Below are 20,662 nucleotides of genomic sequence, written 5' to 3'. Positions count from 1 at the left end.
CTGTCTAGTGTCTAGAGTCTAGTGTCTATTTTCTACTGTCCAGTGTCCAGTGTCCAGCGTCTATTGACTATTGGCCCTTGTCTATTGTCTATTGACTCTTGTCTAGTGTCCAGTGTCCAGTGTCCAGTGTCCAGTGTCCAGTGTCCAGTGTCTAGTGTCTAGTGTCTATTGTCTATTGACTCTTGTCCAGTGTCTAGTGTCCAATGTCTAGTGTCCAATGTCTAGTGTCCAGTGTCTATTGACTATTGACTCTTGTCTAGTGTCTAGTGTCTAGTGACTATTAACTCTTGTCTAGTGTCTAGTGTCTAGTGTCCAGTGTCTAGTGTCTATTGTCTATTGACTCTTGTCCAGTGTCCAGTGTCCAGTGACTCTTGTCTAGTGTCTAGTGTCCAGTGTCCAGTGTCCAGTGTCTAGTGTCTAGTGTCTAGTGTCTATTGTCTATTGACTCTTGTCCAGTGTCTAGTGTCTAGTGTCCAATGTCTAGTGTCCAATGTCTAGTGTCCAGTGTCTATTGTCTATTGACTCTTGTCTAGTGTCTAGTGTCTAGTGTCCAGTGTCCAGTGTCCAGTGTCCAGTGTCCAGTGTCCAGTGTCTAGTGTCTAGTGTCTAGTGTCTAGTGTCCAGTGTCTAGTGTCCAATGTCTAGTGTCTAGTGTCCAATGTCTAGTGTCCAATGTCTAGTGTCCAGTGTCTAGTGTCTAGTGTCTATTGTCTATTGACTCTTGTCCAGTGTCTAGTGTCTAGTGTCCAATGTCTAGTGTCCAATGTCTAGTGTCCAGTGTCTATTGTCTATTGACTCTTGTCCAGTGTCCAGTGTCCAGTGTCCAGTGTCTAGTGTCTAGTGTCTATTGTCTCTTGTCCAGTGTCTAGTGTCTAGTGTCCAATGTCTAGTGTCCAATGTCTAGTGTCCAGTGTCTATTGACTATTGACTCTTGTCTAGTGTCTAGTGTCTAGTGTCTAGTGTCCAGTGTCCAGTGTCTAGTGTCTATTGTCTATTGTCTATTGACTCTTGTCTAGTGTCCAGTGTCCAGTGACTCTTGTCTAGTGTCCAGTGTCCAGTGTCCAGTGTCCAGTGTCTCTTGTCTAGTGTCCAGTGTCCAGTGTCCAGTGTCCAGTGTCCAGTGTCCAGTGACTCTTGTCCAGTGTCCAGTGTCCAGTGTCCAGTGTCTACTGTCCAGTGTCCAGTGTCCAGTGTCTAGTGTCCAGTGTCCAGTGTCCAGTGTCCAGTGTCCAGTGTCCAGTGTCCAGTGACTCTTGTCCAGTGTCCAGTGTCCAGTGACTCTTGTCTATATTCTCTCCTCTCTCCAGTGGGACCAGTGGGAGGAGCCACCATTCCAGGCCCCGCCCCCAGCGCCGTGATGGACAGCCCGGCAGCGCGCATGCCCAGTGGGGTGCGGCGTGAAGCGATGGCGTTGAGAGCGACGGAGGAGTGGGTGAAGCGGCGGCTGCGGCTGCGGGAGGAGGAGGAGGAGCGGCTGGGTAAGGCCTGGGGCCTACTGGGGCCTGCTGGGGCCTGGGGCCTGCTGGGGCCTGCTGGGGCCTGGGGCCTGGGGCCTGCTGGGGCCTGCTGGGGCCTGCTGGGGCCTGGGGCCTGGGGCCTGCTGGGGCCTGCTGGGTAAGGCCTGGGGCCTGCTGGGGCCTGGGGCCTGGGGCCTGCTGGGGCCTGCTGGAGCCTGGGGCCTGGACCGGGCCTGCTGGGGCCTGGGGCCCGGGGCTATAGCGGGCCCAGCCAGTGTGGGGGTGTGTGGGCGGGCGATCTCTCGGGTCTTGGTGTCTGTCCCTGGCTGTATTGTTGCAGCAATTGTGAATACACTACAACAACACACTAGTTGACACAGGGACACAAGATGCTGGATGGGGTAACTCGGGGTCAGGCAGTATCCGTCCATCCATCCCAGGGTGTCGACAAGTTTCATGTCGACACCCTGCTCCACACACATGACCCTGTGGACAATACTCTTCCTGCATACAACAGCAATCTCATTGTATCTTGCAAACAACTGGGAATGGTTGAGTTACCAGCCCTGTTTTAACTTTAGTTGGCCCATGTTTTTAATTAAACATATACCTTCTCATTTGCAACTTGTGTACTCTGGAGCTGTGCTTTAGTGGTGCTGCAAGTGCACTGTTGGGTGCACTGTTACTGCTGTTAAGTTTGGACTGAGATAGTGAACGGTGCAACCATAACGGTGAGGGGAAACTCCAAGTCAAGTTTATTCGTCACATACACATACGAGATGGGCAGTGAAATGAAAAGTGGCAATGCTCGCGGACTTTGTGCAAAAAGGCAAACATAGAAATATAAAAATTAGGTGCAGGAGTAGGACATTCGGCCCTTCGAGCCTGCACCGCCATTCAATATGATCATGGCTGATCATCCAACTCAGTATCCTGTACCTGCCTTCTCTCCATATCCCCTTAGCCACAAGGGCCACATCTAACTCCCTCTTAAATATAGCCAATGAACTGGCCTCAACTACCTTCTGTGGCAGAGAATTCCACAGATTCACCACTCTGTGTGAAAAATGTTTTCCTCATCTCAGTCCTAAAATATTTCCTCCTTATCCTTAAACTGTGACCTCTTGTTCTGGAGGGTGCACTGTTGGGTGCACTGTTACGGTTGTTAGGTTTGGACTGAGCTAGTGAACAGTGCAACCATTACAGTGAGGGGGAACTCGTCAAGTTTATTCGTCACATACACATACGAGATGTGCAGTGAAATGAGAAGTAGCGATGCTCATGGACTTTGTGCAAAAAAACAAACAAACTACAAACAGAATGGAACAGAATCACATATTCTTTTACATATTAAATATTGCGGGAGAAAGGAAAAAAAAACTTGGACTTGGTGCAAAAAAGAAAGAAACAAACAAACAAACAAACTGCAAACAGAATGGAACAATATCGTATATTCTTTTACATATTACATATTGTAGGAGAAAGGAAAAAGGAGAAAAAAAACTTGATGGAAGTATGTCATATTATGAGAGGCATAGATAGGGTAGGTAGTCGGAATCTTTTTCTGACTTTCTATAAGATATCTAACCAATGTTTTTGTCTTCAGTTTTACTATTTTCGCTGATGTGGTATAGTGTGTGATATTTTTTGAAAACATTGAGATATTTCATTCCATTAAAAGCACCGTATTAATGCATGCTACCATATTTATACCATACCAATTATTCAGTGTCAAATTTTGGAGAAACATTGAAAAACGCAAGAATGTGTAGATCTTTGAATTCTGAAATAAAATTAGAATGTGGGAAATACTCAGTAAGTCAAGCAACACAGTGTGAAGAGTTAACGTTTCAGGTTGATGACCTTTGCAGCATTAGCAAAAAGTGAAAAGCTGTAGATGTTGGAAACATAGAAACATAGAAATTAGGTGCAGGAGTAGGCCATTCGGCCCTTCGAGCCTGCACCGCCATTCAATATGATCATGGCTGATCATCCAACTCAGTATCCCGTACCTGCCTTCTCTCCATACCCTCTGATCCCTTTAGCCACACGGGCCACATCTAACTCCCTCTTAAATATAGCCAATGAACTGGCCTCAACTACCTTCTGTGGCAGAGAGTTCCAGAGATTCACTACTCTCTGTGTGAAAAAAGTTCTTCTCATCTCGGTTTTAAAGGATTTCCCCTTTATCCTTAAGTTGTGACCCCTTGTCCTGGACTTCCCTAACATCGGGAACAATCTTCCTGCATCTAGCCTGTCCAACCCCTTAAGAATTTTGTAAGTTTCTATAAGATCCCCTCTCAATCTTCTAAATTCTAGAGAGGAAGTCAGAAATAAAAGTAGAAAATGTAGGATTTAGTTTTGGTCTTTCAGGTATGTTATCTTGTTCCATACAGGTTACCTGGTGAGATCAAATTATGAAATGTTTTCTTCATTCGGAGTGATTTATTTTTAGACCAACCCTCTTTCAGAATCTTTCACCTTAAGTTTACTGCATTTTTGAACTTATTTCCTTGTGACGTAGAAGGAGGAAATTTCAATCCCTTTGTGTCTACAGTGGCTTTCAGAGCCATCCCATTCTTCTGGTAACTTTCCTTGTAACCTATTCTCCCCCCCAATCCCATCAAGTTCCCTCAGTTTCTACCATTGACTTGCACAATGGTAGAAATTTACAATGGCCATTTAATCTAACAACCTGCATACTCCTACATCCAGCTTCACATTTCACTCCTCCATATCTGACACCCTATTGTCCCTTCTTCAACCTTAGCCCTTGTCACTTACTCCATCCATGAATGATGGATGAATGAATGAATAAGTTTATTGGACAAGTATTCACATTCAAGGAATTTGCCTATCTCACCAGGGACTAACTCTACTGAATGTTTTTCCTTCCATTATTTATTATGTAAAGGTATATGTGTGTTATGATTGTGTTTATAGTTTGTTTGGTTGTTTGTCTTTTTGCACAAAAGTCCGCGAGCATTGCCACTTTCATTTCACTGCACATCTCGTATGTGTATGTGACAAATAAACTTGACTTGACTTGACTTGCCTTGGTGCTCTGCCCACAAGTGACAACATGATATACAGTGACAGTTAGGAATGACACATAAAACATTAAATAATAATAATAAAACATTATTAATTAAACATATGAATTAAATAAAATACCAGAGCAAAAGGAAGCTACAGATTTTAGTTATGAAGTAGAGCTACTACTCGTGGGGAAAAAAAGATGTTTTTATGTCTGGCTGTGACAGCTTTGACAGTCCGGAGTCACCTTCCAGAGGGAAATGATTCAAAGAGTTTGTGGTCAGGGTGAGGTGGGGGGTCAGAGATGATCTTACCCGCTCGCTTCTTGGCCCTTGCAGTGTACAGTTTGTCAATGGAGGGAAGGTTGCAGCCAATAACCTTCTCAGCTGATAGGGAGAATCGCTGCAGCCTCCGGATGTCGTGCCTGGTGGCTGAACCAAACCAAGCACGACATGATGGGTAAGGCTAGGACAGACTCTAGGATGACCATATAGAATTGGACCATCTTTGCCTGCGGCAGATTGTGCTTCCTCAGCTGCTGCAGGAAGTACGTCCTCTGTTGTGCCTTTTTGTTCTGCCAAACAAACCCTCTTGACACATATAGTAAGTAAGTAAGTAGTAAGTAATTTTTTACTTATATAGCACTTTTAAATCAAATCACGTTGAAGCCAAAGTGCTTTACATAGAAGAAATTAGATTTCCATACATCCATATAAAATAAAAAATAAAAAAGACACAGTACACTATAGGATTCAACATGAATCGTCCCCCCACAGCAGAATCCACTGTGAGGGAAGGCATCAAAAAGTCCAGTTCTCCTCCTCCTCATAGTCCACCCGAGGTCAGGGCCTATTTGTGGCCTCCGCAGCCAGTCCGATGTTTTCAGGCTCTCTTGCGGGAAGCTGGAACTCTGGCGTCGGGTGATCATCGAACTCAGTATCCCGTACCTGCCTTCTCTCCATACCCCCTGATCCCCTTAGCCACAAGGGCCACATCTAACTCCCTCTTAGCTATATTTAAGAGGGAGTTAGATGTGGCCCTTGTGGCTAAGGGGATCAGGGGGTATGGAGAGAAGGCAGGTACGGGATACTGAGTTGGATGATCAGCCATGATCATATTGAATGGCGGTGCAGGCTCGAAGGGCCGAATGGCCTACTCCTGCACCTAATTTCTATGTTTCTATGTAACACTCCTCAGCGACTTGGAATGTGAAGCAGCAGCTCCCACCCTGGAGACTGCGATGCCCATAGCCCGCATATCCACCTATTATGTTGTTCCCACCACCTCATTACAAATTTTCTCCCTCTTCTATCAATCTGAGAAGGGTCCCTACCTGAAATGTCGCTTGTCCATTTCTTCCCCAGTCGCTGCCTGACTCCCAGAGTTCCTCTAGCACTTTGTGTTTTGCTCAAGATTCTGCCATCTCAGCCTCTTGTTTCTCTAGTATATCTTTGGTGCTGTCTTTGGCCCTCCAAATCTGGGTTTCCCCTCTCAGATTCCAGCTACAAGGTTTGAGTAGTGAAGTTGGGCTTATTCTCTAGGAGCAAAGATCTGAAAGAGGAGATTCAATGAAGATGCACAAAAATCAGAAAGAACTGATAAGTAAACAGGCTGTTACCATTAGAAGCAGGTCAAAGGGACGTTATTTCAAGTTTTGTACAAAAGATACAAGAGAGCTGGTAAATTGGATGGTAAATGTTTACATTTTTATTGTGGTTGTGTGTTCTTTATTATTGTACTGCTGCAGACAACCCAAATTCCACCGACCCTGGTTGTGTGGCAAATAAATTCTATCAAATTCTATCAAAAATGGAGCACCCAGGGAAAACCTAGGACTCCAAAGAGAGGATGCAAGCTCCACATAGACAGTACCATAGGTCAGGTTTGATCCCAAGTCATGGGAACAACTAATTGTTCCACAATATGCCACCCATCTGAATCTGGAGACCATCCTTCAAGACTTCACTGGAATTACATCAAGACTGTGTTGAAATTTAAAAACCTTTACAGTCTTTTACCACCAACTTCACAAGCATTTACTTTCCGATGCTGAAAGCTATTTAATAAAGAACATCCTTGTATCTTTTGTTCCAAACTTTAAACTTTTGTTCCATTTATTTATTTGCGGTTGGTAATATTTTTCTTCTGTTTATTTTATGATGTGAAATTTTATGCACCTTTATCGGAACTCCTCTTTAAAGTCTTAGCTCCAAGCAGAATAAACCCAAATTTTCTACTTTAACCTTGCAGCTGCAATTTCAGAAAGTTTGTCAAAAGCAGGATAGTAAAAGTCATTGGGATAACATTTGACAGTGTAAATTGGGCCAGTCGGAGGTCGGGATGGGGTGGAACCGTACAGGCAGAGTCAGATTAGTTTACGATCATACATCCCAGGGCACGATGACATTCCTAGTTCCCATGACTAGACAATAAATACAATAAGAGCACAATAAATACAACAATTGCAGGAACGGTAGAATGATGCAAAGACTGTGGTGCAATCTGAAGTTGTATAAAGAATCAACAGTGCTCACCTGTCATATATACCAAAAACAGAACAATTAAATTCTTTCGTGCAGTAGCTTAGCAGGCTTCTAAACACAATAAACATAGATAATATCTAATGAATATAAATTCAATAAATTAATAACCCCAATACTATGGCAAAACAAACCCCCCAAATCCTTAACGCAACCAAATACAGTCCATAGTTTATAGCTGAGGATGGCATTGTGTGCTGTTCAACGGCCTGATGGTTGTTGGGAAGAAGCTATTCTTGAAGAGGTTAGTTACAGTTTTCAAACTCCTACACCGTCTTCCTGATAGTAGGAATGGAATGAGAGCTTGGCCAGGGAGGTGTGGGTCTTTGCTGGCTGCCTTGTTGAGGTAGCATCTCCTATAAAACATAGAAACAGAGAAAATAGGTGCAGGAGGAGGCCATTCGGCCCTTCAAGCCAGCACCGGCATTCATTGTGATCAAGGCTGATTGTATCCTATCAATAACCTGTGCCTGCCTTCTCCCCATATCCCTCGACTCCACTAGCCCCTAGAGCTCCATCTAACTCTCTCCTAATAGATACCTTCGTTGGTGGGGTGGTTAGTACTAGGCAATGTCCACCACTTTTTGTAATTTATTTCATTTCTGAGCATTTGTGTTCTTGACCCAGTGATGCAACTGGTCAGAATGCTTTCCACAATATACCTGAAAAAGTTAATTAGAGTATTCACCAACATGTCAAATCTCCTCCGACTTCTGAGGAAGTGGTGTGGCATTGACGAGCTTTCTTTGTGATTGCATCTGTGTGCTGAGCCCAGGACAGATCTTTAGAGCTACTTGAAGCTGTTGACTCTCTCCACCGCAAACCTGCTGATAGGGCCAATTCAAGAATCCTTGGCTTTCCTCTTCCATAGTCAACAATGGAGTCCTTGGACTTGCTGACAGAGTGAGATTGCTGTGGCACCATTCATTCGGACTTTCAATCTCCCAAAACTGACTCATCATTCATTACCTGTTACCCATAACAGGTAATGAATGATGAGTCAGTTTTGGGAGATTGAAAGTCCGAATGAATGGTGCCACAGCAATCTAACTCTGTCAGCAACAGTGATAATATTGTGAATGAATTTACAGATAGTGTTGGAACTGTGTCCGGCTACACAAATTATAGTGAAGAGCAGGGGACTGAGCCCAAAGCCCTGAGGTGCTCCTGTGCTGATGGTTATTGAGGAGAAGGTGATGTTGCTAATTCGTACTGATCATGGTCTGCTGCTGAGGAAGTTGAGGATCCAGTTGCAGAGGGACGAGCAGAGAATATAAAAGTCTATGACAAACAGCCTTGCGTATGGGTCATTATTGTCCAGTTGTCCAGTGCAGAGTGGGTCCCAGTGAGATCCCACCCTCTGTTGACCTGTTGATAGGCAAATTGTAGTGGGTCCAGGTAGGAGTTGATATGCGCCATAACCAACCTGTCAAAGCATTTCATTATCATGGATGTTGATGCCACCATTCATTGAGGCATGTAACCTTCTTTTTTGGCTACCGATTATTATTGATGACCTTTTAAAGGGGGTGGGAACTTCAGACCTTTGTAAGGAGAGATTGAAGATGTCCACAAAAACTCCAGCCAGTTGCGGTTGATCTGCTGCCTGACAGCGTCGGACATCCGGTTTCGATCCTGACTTTGGCTGCTGTCTGTACGGAGTTCCTACGTTCTCCCTGTGACCATGGGTGCGCCTGTTTCCTCCCACACTCCAGAGACGTGCAGGTGTGTAGGATAGTGCAAGTGTATGGGGATCGCTGGTCAGCGCGGACTCGGTGGGCCGAAGGGCCTGTTTTCGAGCTGCATCTCTAAGTTAAACTAAACTAAAAGTTGATCCACCTGCTTTTAAGAACACAGCCAGGTACACCATCAGGACCAGATGCTTTCTGAGGGTTCACCCACCTGAAGGATCTTTTGATGTTGTTCTCAGTGCCATCAAGAGCTACGGGGCCCAGAGAAAGTACATCAGCGTTCTCTATTCCAAATTGAGTGTGTAACTCAGTGAGCTCATCCTGGGGCGATTGCAAAGTGCCAGAATGGAATATAATGCAATAATCCAAATGAGGTAGATTGAAGAGTAAGAATATGTGGCAACACCATCGGGAATGGGTTGGTTTGTCCGTCTGATAGTTGTGGGGCGGGAGCAGTTGTTCATTCTGGACATCCGGGCTTTCAAGCTCCTGTATCTTTTCCCAGAAGGTCAAAGAGAGAAAAGAGAACGGCCAGCTGGCAGGCAATCTTGAGTATACTTCCACCAATTCCTGATGCAGGACACAGTCGGAAGTAAAATGCCTGTGGTGGACTAGGCAGAACTTGCCACTTGCTTCTAGTGCAGGAGGTCAAGTGCAGAAGTTTCCCCTTGCTTCCTTGGGTCAACACCCAAATCTTTTATCTTGTTGACGTTAATGGCTAGATTGTTGTCCTGATACCAGGGCCCAATGTTCTCTATCCATTGTTTTTGTTGATGCGGCTGATTACAGTATTAGTGTCAGCAAACTTAAATAACTTGGCATTGTACTTGGCAATAAAGTCATGAGAAGAGCAAGGGACTGAGCACACGTCACTGTTGAGGATCAGGATGGAGGCAATGTTATCGTCAATTCTAACTGACTGAGGTCTGCTGATCTGGAAGTTCAGAAGCCAGTTGCAGGTAGAGACCCCAAGACCAGGGTCCAGGCATTTAGAGATAAGCTTATTTGATATTATAACGCTTTGGACTGAACTGCAATATGTATAACAAGTTCAAGTTCACGTTTATTGTCATGTGTCCCTGATAGGACAATGAAATTCTTGCTTTGCTTCAGCACACAGAACATAGTAGGCGTAAGGTGACTATAGGACCAGTCACTAACAAAGTGCTTTGACACATGAATAAATAAACTTTGTACTTTGGAAGTGCAAATAACAAATAAACCGAAGGAGATGCCCAAGAAGAGTAAGGTGACGTGTCTCAATGACTATGCGACCAGTGGCACTAACGCCGGCGCCTGGTGATGAAGTGCTTTGAGAGGACTTTCGAGCAACTGTCCATAGGGTGCCAGCGCAATAACCTGGACCTCAACACCAGCAAAACCAAGGAAAACTGATTGTGGACTTTGGAAGGAGTAGGAGGGGGGACCCACAACCCCACTTTATATCCCATCAGGGAGTCGGAGCCTCAGGTTGAAATGGTCAAAGAACTTCAAATTCCACTGGAACTCGGAGTCCCGTGCACATCTCTGAAGATCTTTCCTGGTATCGAGAACTGACGCAAAACGCAATTATTTGTGCCAAAAGTTGAATTGAATTGAATTGATCAACTTCAAATTCCTCTACTTCCTGGGAACACTATTACGGAAAGTCGGTTTACTCAATTACGGAAGACTCTCTCTCTAACTTCTACAGGTGCACAGTAGAGAGCATGCTGACCGGTTGTATCATGGCTTGGTTCGGCAACTTGAGTGCCCTGGAGAGGAAAAGACTACAAAAAGTAGTAAACACTGCCCAGTCCATCATCGGCTCTGACCTTCCTTCCATCGAGGGGATTTATCGCAGTCGCTGCCTCAAAAAGGCTTTCAGTATCATCAAAGACCCACACCATCCTGGCCACACACTCATCTCCAGGTTCAGGAATAGCTACTTCCCACAGCCATCAGGCTATTAAACCTGGCTCGGACAAAACTCTGATTATTAATAACCACTTTCTGCTATTTGCACTTTATCAGTTTATTTATTCATGTGTGTATATATTTATATCATGGTATATGGACACATTTATCTGTTTTGTAGTAAATGCCTACTATGTTCTGTTGTGCTGAAGCAAAGCAAGAATGTCATTGTCCTATACAGGGACACATGACAATAAACTCACTTGAACATGAACTAATGGGTTATTAATGTTCAGGGTTTGGGCCGAGCCAGGTTTAATAGCCTGATGGCTGTGGGGAAGTAGCTATTCCTGGACCTGGTTGTTGCAGTCTTCAGGCTCCTGTACCTTCTACCTGAAGGTAGCAGGGAGATGAGTGTGTGGCCAGGATGGTGTGGGTCTTTGATGATACTGCCAGCCTTTTTGAGGCAGCGACTTCGATAAATCCCCTCGATGGAAGGAAGGTCAGAGCCAATTATGGACTGGGCAGTGTTTACTACTTTTTGTAGTCTCTTCCTCTCCAGGGCGCTCAAGTTACTGAACCAAGCCACGATGCAACCGGTCAGCATGCTCTCTACTGTGCACCTGTAGAAGTTAGAGAGAGTCCTCCTTGACAAACCGACTCTCCGTAATCTTCTCAGGAAGTAGAGGCGCTGATGTGCTTTCTTGATAATTGCATCAGTGTTCTCGAACCAGGAAAGATCTTCAGAGATGTACACGCCCAGGAATTTGAAGCATTGACCCGTTGACATAAACGGGACTGTGGGTCCCCATCCTACTCCTTCCAAAGTCCACAATCAGTTCCTTGGTTTTGCTGGTGTTGAGGGCCAGGTTATTGCGCTGGCACCATATGGACAGTTGCTCGATCTCTCTTCTGTATTCTGACTTATCCCCATCAGTGATACGCCCCACAACGGTGGTGACGTCAGCGAACTTGATGTTGGAGTTCGCACTGTGACTGGCTACGCAGTCATGAGTATAGAGTGAATACAGCAGGGGGCTGAGCACGCAGCCTTGAGGTGCTCCCGTGCTGATTGTTATCGAGTCTGACACATTTCCACCAATACGAACAGACTGTGGTCTGTGGATGAGGAAGTCGAGGATCCAATTGCAGAGGGATGCGCAGGGATCCAGTTCTGCGAGTTTGGTAACCAGCTTGGAGGGGATGATAGTATTAAATGCCGAGCTGTAATCAATGAATAACAGTCTGACATATGAGTTTTTGTTGTCCAAGTGGTCCAGAGTGGAGTGGAGGGCCAGCGAGATCGCATCCACCATTGATCTGTTGTAGCGGTAAGCAAACTGCAGTAGGTCCAGGTTTTTGTCGATGTAGGAGTTGATTTGCGCCATGATCAACCTCTCGAAGCACTTCATCACCACAGGCGTTAGTGCCACAGGTCGGTAGTCATTGAGGCACGTCACCTTACTCTTCTTGGGCACTGGAATAATTGATGCCCTTTTGAAGCAGGTGGGAACCTCAGACCTCAGTAGTGACAGGTTGAAAATGTCCGTAAAAACTCCAGCCAGTTGCTCTGCATAGTTGGTCCGCACATCCTGTATGAATAACATCCTGGCACAGGGTCATGGTGATCCAGACTTATTTGTTGCGCAAACGAGATGACATCAACGGTAGACCTATCTTTCCTGTACACAAATTGTAAGGGGGTCTAGACTGTCCAGAAGACTACTGCAGATGTGGGGCATTATCCGTCTTTCAAAGCAACTTATTATGGTTGATATTAGAACAACTGGGCAGAAGTCATTGGGGCCGGTCACTTTACTATTGTTGATGACTGGAATGATGGAGGTTCCTTGAAGCAGATGGGGACAGTATTGCGTTAAAGTGAGAGGTTGAAGATGTTAGCGAATACTGTAGGCAGTTGATTCGTACATGATATTGGAATGTTGGATGATCTTGGGGAAAAATCATTTTGCAAACATAGTTCCAGTTTGTGTTAAGCTATACTGTGCAGTGACCACAGAGTGCAGTGTCTGGAATGTAACTAAACAATAAATTGCCAGAAGAACCTGGGCCGGTCAAACAGCAGACTTGGATACATACCAGGGATCGTCGACTTTTCTGGTTGATTCTCTGCAAAGTTTCAGAGGGGAATGGACTTTGGTGAGCAAGAATAACAGTACAGCTTTATATTTTAGAAATCAATAAATGACATTGCTTTCTGTTCAGAGAGCCAATCGAAGCCGAAAGAGAACTGGGAGGGCAACTCAGACCCATGGATGGCACGTCCTGTGCATTGTGCGAACTCCAGGAATTTCCTGTATCCTTCAGAGTTCCACCAAGAAGTCCTGTTGGGTGGAGGTCTTTGAGCTCCAGATTTTGTAGTTGAACAACAGCCAATTCAGGTGCTGCCAGGCAGGCTACATCATGGAGCTGATATCAAACCGCAGCATTGCGCTTAAGACCAGTGATGGACAGCAGAGTAGTCTACGTAGACTGAAGAATGGCGTCCCACAGGGATCCGTCTTGGCTCTGCTGATTTTCAACGTATACATCCATGACCTCCCAGAGACCATCGCTGGAAAATATGGGTATGCTGACAATCTAGCCATCCTGATGAGACACAAAGAGTGGAAGACAGTCAAAAGCTCCTTGAGTCAAACCATGGGGACTTTGGCAGTATACCTACGACAGTGGCGTCCAAAGCTGAGCGAAGGCAAAACAGTGTCAACAGCATTTCATCTAAACAACAAGGAAGCTAAGCAAGAGCTAGCTGCCTTCATTAACAATAGGCGCTTGGACTTCCAACAAACGCACGTGTGTGTGTGTGCGTGCATGCGCGCGCGCGGCCGCTTTGAAATTGTGTCCCCTCCATGTTTTGACAGTGATTTCCGTGCCTGGCTACATCTCTTCACCAGATAAAAGCTGTCCAGGTTCTGACCTCCCCAGAGGAGCATGGGTGAAGCTCAACAGACTTGTTTCAATGCCAGCATGTGGAGATGGGGGCTCCGCCAGAGCCCAGCCTGTGAATGCGGAGCAGAACAGCAGACAGCCAACCATGTCATCTCTGAGTGCCCGCTCTACCACCCACCAAATGGAGCTCAGGGCCTGGCAGACATTGACGCAGAGACAACAACCTGGCTGCTCAACAGCCGGCTTGAGATCTAACTATTCCTTTGGTTTGTTTATTTTTCATTTGCAAGAAGACGAAGAGCCACCACAATCCAACTGCAAGACTGTTTTTGGATTGTGGGTTTCAGGAAGTAGTCACCTCCAGCTCAAAGGATGTGTGGTTAGAGAGAGACTAGTGACAGCTAGATCCGCAAAAGAGAGCAGGTAGGGATGTAAGGAGATCCCACCAGGCCTCTTGCTCTGGAATGTTTGGGAGCTGGCAACGACTCGTGGAGGAATGAGAATATTTGTTCCAACCCTTTCTACCCACTGTCCTACCACTGAAACTCCATCTGCTCACTGTCCTACCACCATGATTCTACCTGCCAACCCTCACCTGGCCTTTTATCCCAGGAGATCTGTAGACGGCACAGTTTATACATTTTCCCAGTGACCACGTGGTTTTCCCCGGGTGCTTTGGTTTCCTCCCACATTCCAAAGACATGCAGGTTTGTTGGTTAATTGGCTTCTGTAAATTGTACCTACTGAGTCGGATAGAACTAGTGTACAGGTGATCGCTGGATTCAGTGGGCTGATGAGTCTGTTTCCATGCTTTATCTCTAAAGTAAAACTAAACTACGATGGTGCCGATGGTAAAGGGTCTTACAGAGACATAAGAAGAAGATGATAAGTGGTGAAGATGGAGTAAATATAGAAAACCGCACCCAAGAGGGAAGGCAATCAAATAAGAATGTGGAAAAAAAGTGATGTCCCACGCAGAAGTTTGTTGGATTTCGAGATACAGCGCGGAAACAGGCCCTTTGGCCCACCGTTTCCGCACTGACCAGGGATCTCCGTACACTAGCACTAATCTACTCAATAGGGACAATTTACAAGTTTTACCAAAGCCAATTAACCTACAAACCTCTACGTTTTGGGAATGTGGGAGGAAACTGGAGCACCCGGGGAAACCAACACGGTCACAGGGAGAACGTACAAACTCAGTACAGACAGCACCCGCAGTCTGGATTGAACCCAGATCTCTGGCACTGTTAGGCAGCAATTCTACTGCTGCACCACTGTGCCGCCCCTCGGTGGGCGGCGCGACTCTGGTCAGCAGCGGCCTCTGCAGTCTGTCCGCATTTTATTATTTTCTGTCTGTGTTTTTATGTAGTTTTTGTTATTTTTTGTTGGGGTGTGTGTGGGGGGGGAGGGGGGGGGGAACTTTTAAAATCTCTCCCTGCACGGGAGACCCGACCTTTTCTCGTCGGGTTTCCGTTGTCGTTGGGGCCGCAACGAGGAGCGGCCTCCAACAGGAAGAGACCGGTGACTCTGGTGCTACGACTCACCGTCACCGTCGCGGGGCTGGCCGAGTCCGGGGCGGGTGGAGCGGTGGAGGAGCGCTGCTGCTGCTGCTGCTGCTGCTGCTGCTCCCGCCCGCCCGACCGGAGAGTCGGAGGCTCCAACGGCAGGACTGTGGACGGCGGCACCGGGAGCCCGCGGGTCCCTGGAGGGAGACCGCTTTTTCAGGGCTCTCGCAACGGCGACTTCCCCCGCCCGAGTTGCGGGGTCGAAGAGCTCCTGGAGCGGGGCCTACATCACTGCCCCGCGCGGCTTGGAATGGCCGCGGGACTCTGCGAGCGCACGCCGGGGGCTCTAACACCAAGACCCGGTGTGCGACCTCGCATCACCCGGCGTGGCTTTAATGGCCGCGGGACAATCGCCATCACCAGCCGGGGGCTTTGACTTTGACTCTGACATGGGGGGGGGGGGGGAGAGTGCAGTTGGAGAGATAAGTTTATTTGGCCTTCCATCACAGCGATGTGATGGATGTTTATGTAAATTATGTTGTGTCTTGGGTCTATGTGTTTGTAATGTATGGCTGCAGAAACGGCATTTCGTTTGGACCTCAAGGGGTCCAAATGACAATTAAATGTATCTTGTATCTTGTATCTTTTCCTTAGCAGTCTCTCATTGTCTAAGATTGAAACCCTAATAATGAGCCATTGTTGCAGGCAGAGAAAGGGACAAAATGGGAGCAGAAAGAGATGAGGAAAATTCCACTCTAGTTGCACCCTAGCACCGAGTTTGCGCCAGCAGTACTGTGCCCGAAGCAGTCTGTGCGAGCAGGAAAACCAGCTCACACCAGACAAAGCTGGAATTGAGAAGCAGGTTGATGTTCCCTCAGCAACATCGCCAGCTTCACCATAGGGGAATTGAGGCAGACCAGTGCCAGTACCTGAGCCAGGAATCAGTCCAACAGTTTGTGAAAGGTATGGGCATGCAGGCACAAGGTCATTGACTGTGGCAATGTGACTTTGAACTCCAATGCTGCAAACCATGGATGTGAAAATCGCATCAATTAGATTCAGATTCAGATTCAGATTCAATTTTAATTGTCATTGTCAGTGTACAGTACAGAGACAACGAAATGCATTTAGCATCTCCCTTGAAGAGCGACATAGCAAACGATTTGAATTAAAAAAAATAATAATAATAAGTGTCCGGGGGGGGTGATTGGCAGTCACCGAGGTACGTTGTTTAGTAGAGTGACAGCCGCCAGAAAGAAGCTGTTCCTCGACCTGCTGGTTCGGCAACGGAGAGACCTGTAGCGCCTCCCGGATGGTAGGAGGGTAAACAGTCCATGGTTGGGGTGAGAGCAGTCCTTGGCGATGCTGAGCGCCCTCCACAGACAGCGCTTGCTTTGGACAGACTCAATGGAGGGGAGCGTGGAACCGGTGATGCGTTGGGCAATTTTCACCACCCTCTGCAATGCCTTCCGGTCGGAAGTGCAATGTGCGATTAGTGCGTGCAATGTGGAAAGCACCGCAGAGCACATTGCCACCTTGGAATACCTGGTCAAGGTCAAGAGTGGCATAATGTTTCTGCAAGACTGTGGCCTAATTCAGCTCCACAGCTATCAGAAGTGGTAGTGATGCTGATCCCATGGATTGTCAATCTGCTTAAGGGACGATTGCCACACTTGTTGGCGGGAGGTGCTGCTACATAGAAGCAACTTCATTGATCATTGAAGTCAAAAGAGGGGGTTAGTGGGTGTCACACAGACTCAGAGTGCCATATAGCAAGGAAACAACTCATCCATGCCCACCAGGGAGCACTATCTCAGCCAGTTCCATTTTATCTACATTTGGCACAGATCCCTCTGAACCATTTCTATCCACGTACCTGCCCAGGTGCGTTTTAAATGCTGTTTTAGTACCTCCTCCAACTACTTCATCTGACAGTTTATTCCGGAAACCCATACCCTTTAAGTGAAAATGTTATCTCTCAGGTTCCTATTAAATCTTTCCCTTCTCACCTGAAATCTATGTCCTCTGGTTCTTGATTCCCCTACCCTGGGAAAAAGACTACGCATTCATCCTATCAAATCCCTTTCTGATTTTATACACCTCTATAAGATCACCTGCGCTCATCTCTGAGCCCACCCAACCTCTTCGTATAGCTCCCTGATAAAAGATGTCATCCTCATGATTCATTGCAATGCCTTTACCACTTCATGTATCTGTAACATCATGTAAGTGACCATCACTTAAACCGTATATCCACCGTAACATTTGATTCCTCCTCTAATCAACAATCTATCATTTCAAGATTCAAGATTCAAGATTCAAGAAATTTATTGCCATGTCAACAAGTTGATAGGAATGTGTCTTGGTTCGCTCTCAGACAGATACAATACAGTACAATACAACCACAACATACACCACAATAAATAATACAGACAATACCGTACGAAGGACAATATATACAGGAAGGACAGTACCCAGCAGCGTCATATTAAACGTAAGTGCAAGTGCAAAAGAAAGTGCAAAGTGAGTAGTGCAAATTTCTGTTCTGTTCATTAAGATTCAATACCCTGTGTTGGTTACTACTCACAATTAAGTAAACATGCTAATTGTTGAGGCATCTGAGATATCTAACTTTCAATTCACACATAGCTATTTCATCATTTTTCACGGAGTACGGTTTATTATTGTTCTCTCCTCTAAAGGTAAGAAAAGATTTTAAAGGATGACAATAAATGATAAGGTAAATGCGTAAATGACAACGCATTAAATCCAGTCTACCAAGCGCCTTGACCCACTATAGTTCGCTTACCGCCACAACAGGTCCACAGACGATGCCATCGCCCTAGTCCTACACTCATCCCTGGAGAAGAGAGCAATCTACTTCAGACTCCTATTTATCGACTACAGCTCTGTTTTCAACACCATTATACCATCCAAGCTTATTATCAAACTCTCGGGATATTCAATTTTCCTTTCTTTCTCTCCCTCCCCGATTTGCTCTTTTGCCTTTTGACCTTTTACCCCCTTCTGCTTCCACATTTCTTCTTATACCAAGATACTTCGGTTTAGCTAAGTTAGAGGACCAACAGATTTAGGAACCCTTGTTAACATTACGGTTTGTCATGTCTGAATCTGAATGACTTATTCTTGTTATTGTTTATGTGAGGCATTGGGGGCAACCAGAATCTTGTTTTTCAATAATCAGCCATTAGTTGCACTTGAAATGAATAATGATAATATTTGGAACTATGAACATCTGAAAAATGATTTTTGTTTTATCTTTTCCATATTCTGAAGTGATGGGGTGAGAATTGCACCCATAGATTGCAGGCATGGAATAACCCTCCAACTTTCTATCTTTTATTGGTTTAACTGTAGAGCAACATGTTGAGCCTGTTAATCAGTCCTGCTTTAGCAGCAATTGGAGGTGTAATCATGATCTTCAAGAAAAAGACAGAGGGAAAACACCTGCAAACTTTGTTTATAATTATTATCTAGTGATCTTCACTGGTAAAATGCCAGTGTGCAGATATCAGAATACAGTAGGTCTGCTGTGTAACCTTGTATTTGCTGTGGAGTTGTGGGCACCATACCCCTCCAGAGTTAACAACCTGAGGGGATGTGGGCACTGTAGGGAGGTGGGGGGGTGGGGAGAGAGAGGGAGAGCAAACTATTTCGAAAGGGCTTGAGTACAGCATGAGGATGGTCTGGCAAGTAAGGTGAAAGTAAATCCAAAGGGTTTCTACAGCTATATTAATAGCAAAAGGATAACGAGGGATAAAATTGGTCCATTAGAGAGTCAGAATGGACAGCTATCTGCAGAGCCAAAAGAGATGGGGGAGATATTGAACAATTTCTTTTCTTCGGTATTCACCAAGGAGAAGGATATTGAATTATGTGAGGTAAGGGAAACAAGTAGAGTAGCTATGGAAACTATGAGATTCAAAGAAGAGGAAGTACTGACTCTTTTGAGAAATATAAAACTGGATAAGTCTCCAGGTCCGGACAGGATATTCCCTAGGACATTGAGGGAAGTTAGTGTAGAAATAGCAGGGGCTATGACAGAAATATTTCAAATGTCATTAGAAATGGGAATAGTGCCGGAGGATTGGCGTACTGCTCATGTTGTTCCATTGTTTAAAAAGGGGTCCAAGAGTAAACCTAGCAATTATAGACCTGTTAGTTTGACGTCAGTGGTGGGCAAATTAATGGAAAGGATACTTAGAGATAATATATATAAGCATCTGGATAAACAGGGTCTGATTAGGAACAGTCAACATGGATTTGTGCCTGGAAGGTCATGTTTAACTAATCTTCTTGAATTTTTTGAAGAGGTTACTCGGGAAATTGATGAGGGTAAAGCAGTGGATGTTGTATATATGGACTTCAGTAAGGCCTTTGACAAGGTTCCTCATGGAAGGTTGGTTAAGAAGGTTCAATGGTTGGGTATTAATGGTGGAGTAGCAAGATGGATTCAACAGTGGCTGAATGGGAGATGCCAGAGAGTAATGGTGGATGGTTGTTTGTCAGGTTGGAGGCCAGTGACTAGTGGGGTGCCACAGGGATCTGTGTTGGGTCCACTGTTGTTTGTCATGTACATCAATGATCTGGATGATGGTGTGGTAAATTGGATTAGTAAGTATGCAGATGATACTAAGATAGGAGGGGTTGTGGATAATGAAGTAGATTTTCAAAGTCTACAGAGAGATTTATGCCAGTTGGAAGAGTGGACTGAAAGATGGCAGATGGAGTTTAATGCTGATAAGTGTGAGGTGCTACATCTTGGCAGGACAAATCAAAATAGGACGTACATGGTAAATGGTAGGGAATTGAAGAATGCAGGTGAACAGAGGGATCTGGGAATAACTGTGCACAGTTCCCTGAAAGTGGAATCTCATGTAGATAGGGTGGTAAAGAAAGCTTTTGGTGTGCTGGCCTTTATAAATCAGAGCATTGAGTATAGAAGTTGGGATGTAATGTTAAAATTGTACAAGGCATTGGTGAGGCCAATTCTGGAGTATGGGGTACAATTTTGGTCGCCTAATTATAGGAAGGATGTCAACAAAATAGAGAGAGTACAGAGGAGATTTACTAGAATGTTGCCTGGGTTTCAACAACTAAGTTACAGAGAAGGTTGAACAAGTTAGGGCTTTATTCTCTGGAGCGCAGAAGGTTAAGGGGGGACTTGATAGAGGTCTTTAAAATGATGAGAGGGATAGACAGAGTTGACGTGGATAAGCTTTTCCCACTGAGAGGAGGGAAGATGCAAACAAGGGGACATGACTTGAGAATTAAGGGACAGAAGTTTAGTGGTAACATGAGGGGGAACTTCTTTACTCAGAGAGTGGTGGCTGTGTGGAATGAGCTTCCAGTGAAGGTGGTGGAGGCAGGTTCGTTTTTATCATTTAAAAATAAATTGGATAGTTATATGGACGAGAAAGGAATGGAGGGTTATGGTCTGAGCGCAGGTATATGGGATTAGGGGAGAATATGTGTTCGGCACGGACTAGAAGGGTCGAGATGGCCTGTTTCCGTGCTGTAATTGTTATATGGTTATATGGTTATAATATGCTTGGAGGGTGAAAACACAAGGTATGGTTCCTGCCTCTGCATTTAATAAGAAC

At 45.4% G+C, this 20,662-nt stretch overlaps 1 protein-coding gene across 1 annotated transcript in view; it reads left to right on the top strand.

The window, feature by feature from the left end:
- Positions 1 to 1,342: 1,342 nt before the first annotated feature.
- The window catches only part of cep72 (centrosomal protein 72), a 162,517-nt gene continuing 143,197 nt past the window's right edge, over positions 1,343 to 20,662 (top strand). Inside the window, exon 1 of the mRNA XM_055666200.1 lies at positions 1,343 to 1,478. Within this exon, the coding sequence (XP_055522175.1) occupies positions 1,358 to 1,478 (121 nt within the window). The 5' untranslated portion in view covers positions 1,343 to 1,357. The remainder of the gene's footprint in view (positions 1,479 to 20,662) is intronic.

This window comes from Leucoraja erinacea, chromosome 2 (genome assembly GCF_028641065.1).
Source record: "Leucoraja erinacea ecotype New England chromosome 2, Leri_hhj_1, whole genome shotgun sequence".
Classification (NCBI taxonomy): Eukaryota; Metazoa; Chordata; class Chondrichthyes; order Rajiformes; family Rajidae; genus Leucoraja; species Leucoraja erinaceus.
The sequence above is the reverse complement of the archived record's forward strand: the minus strand, read 5'-3'. Positions and strand labels throughout refer to the sequence as shown.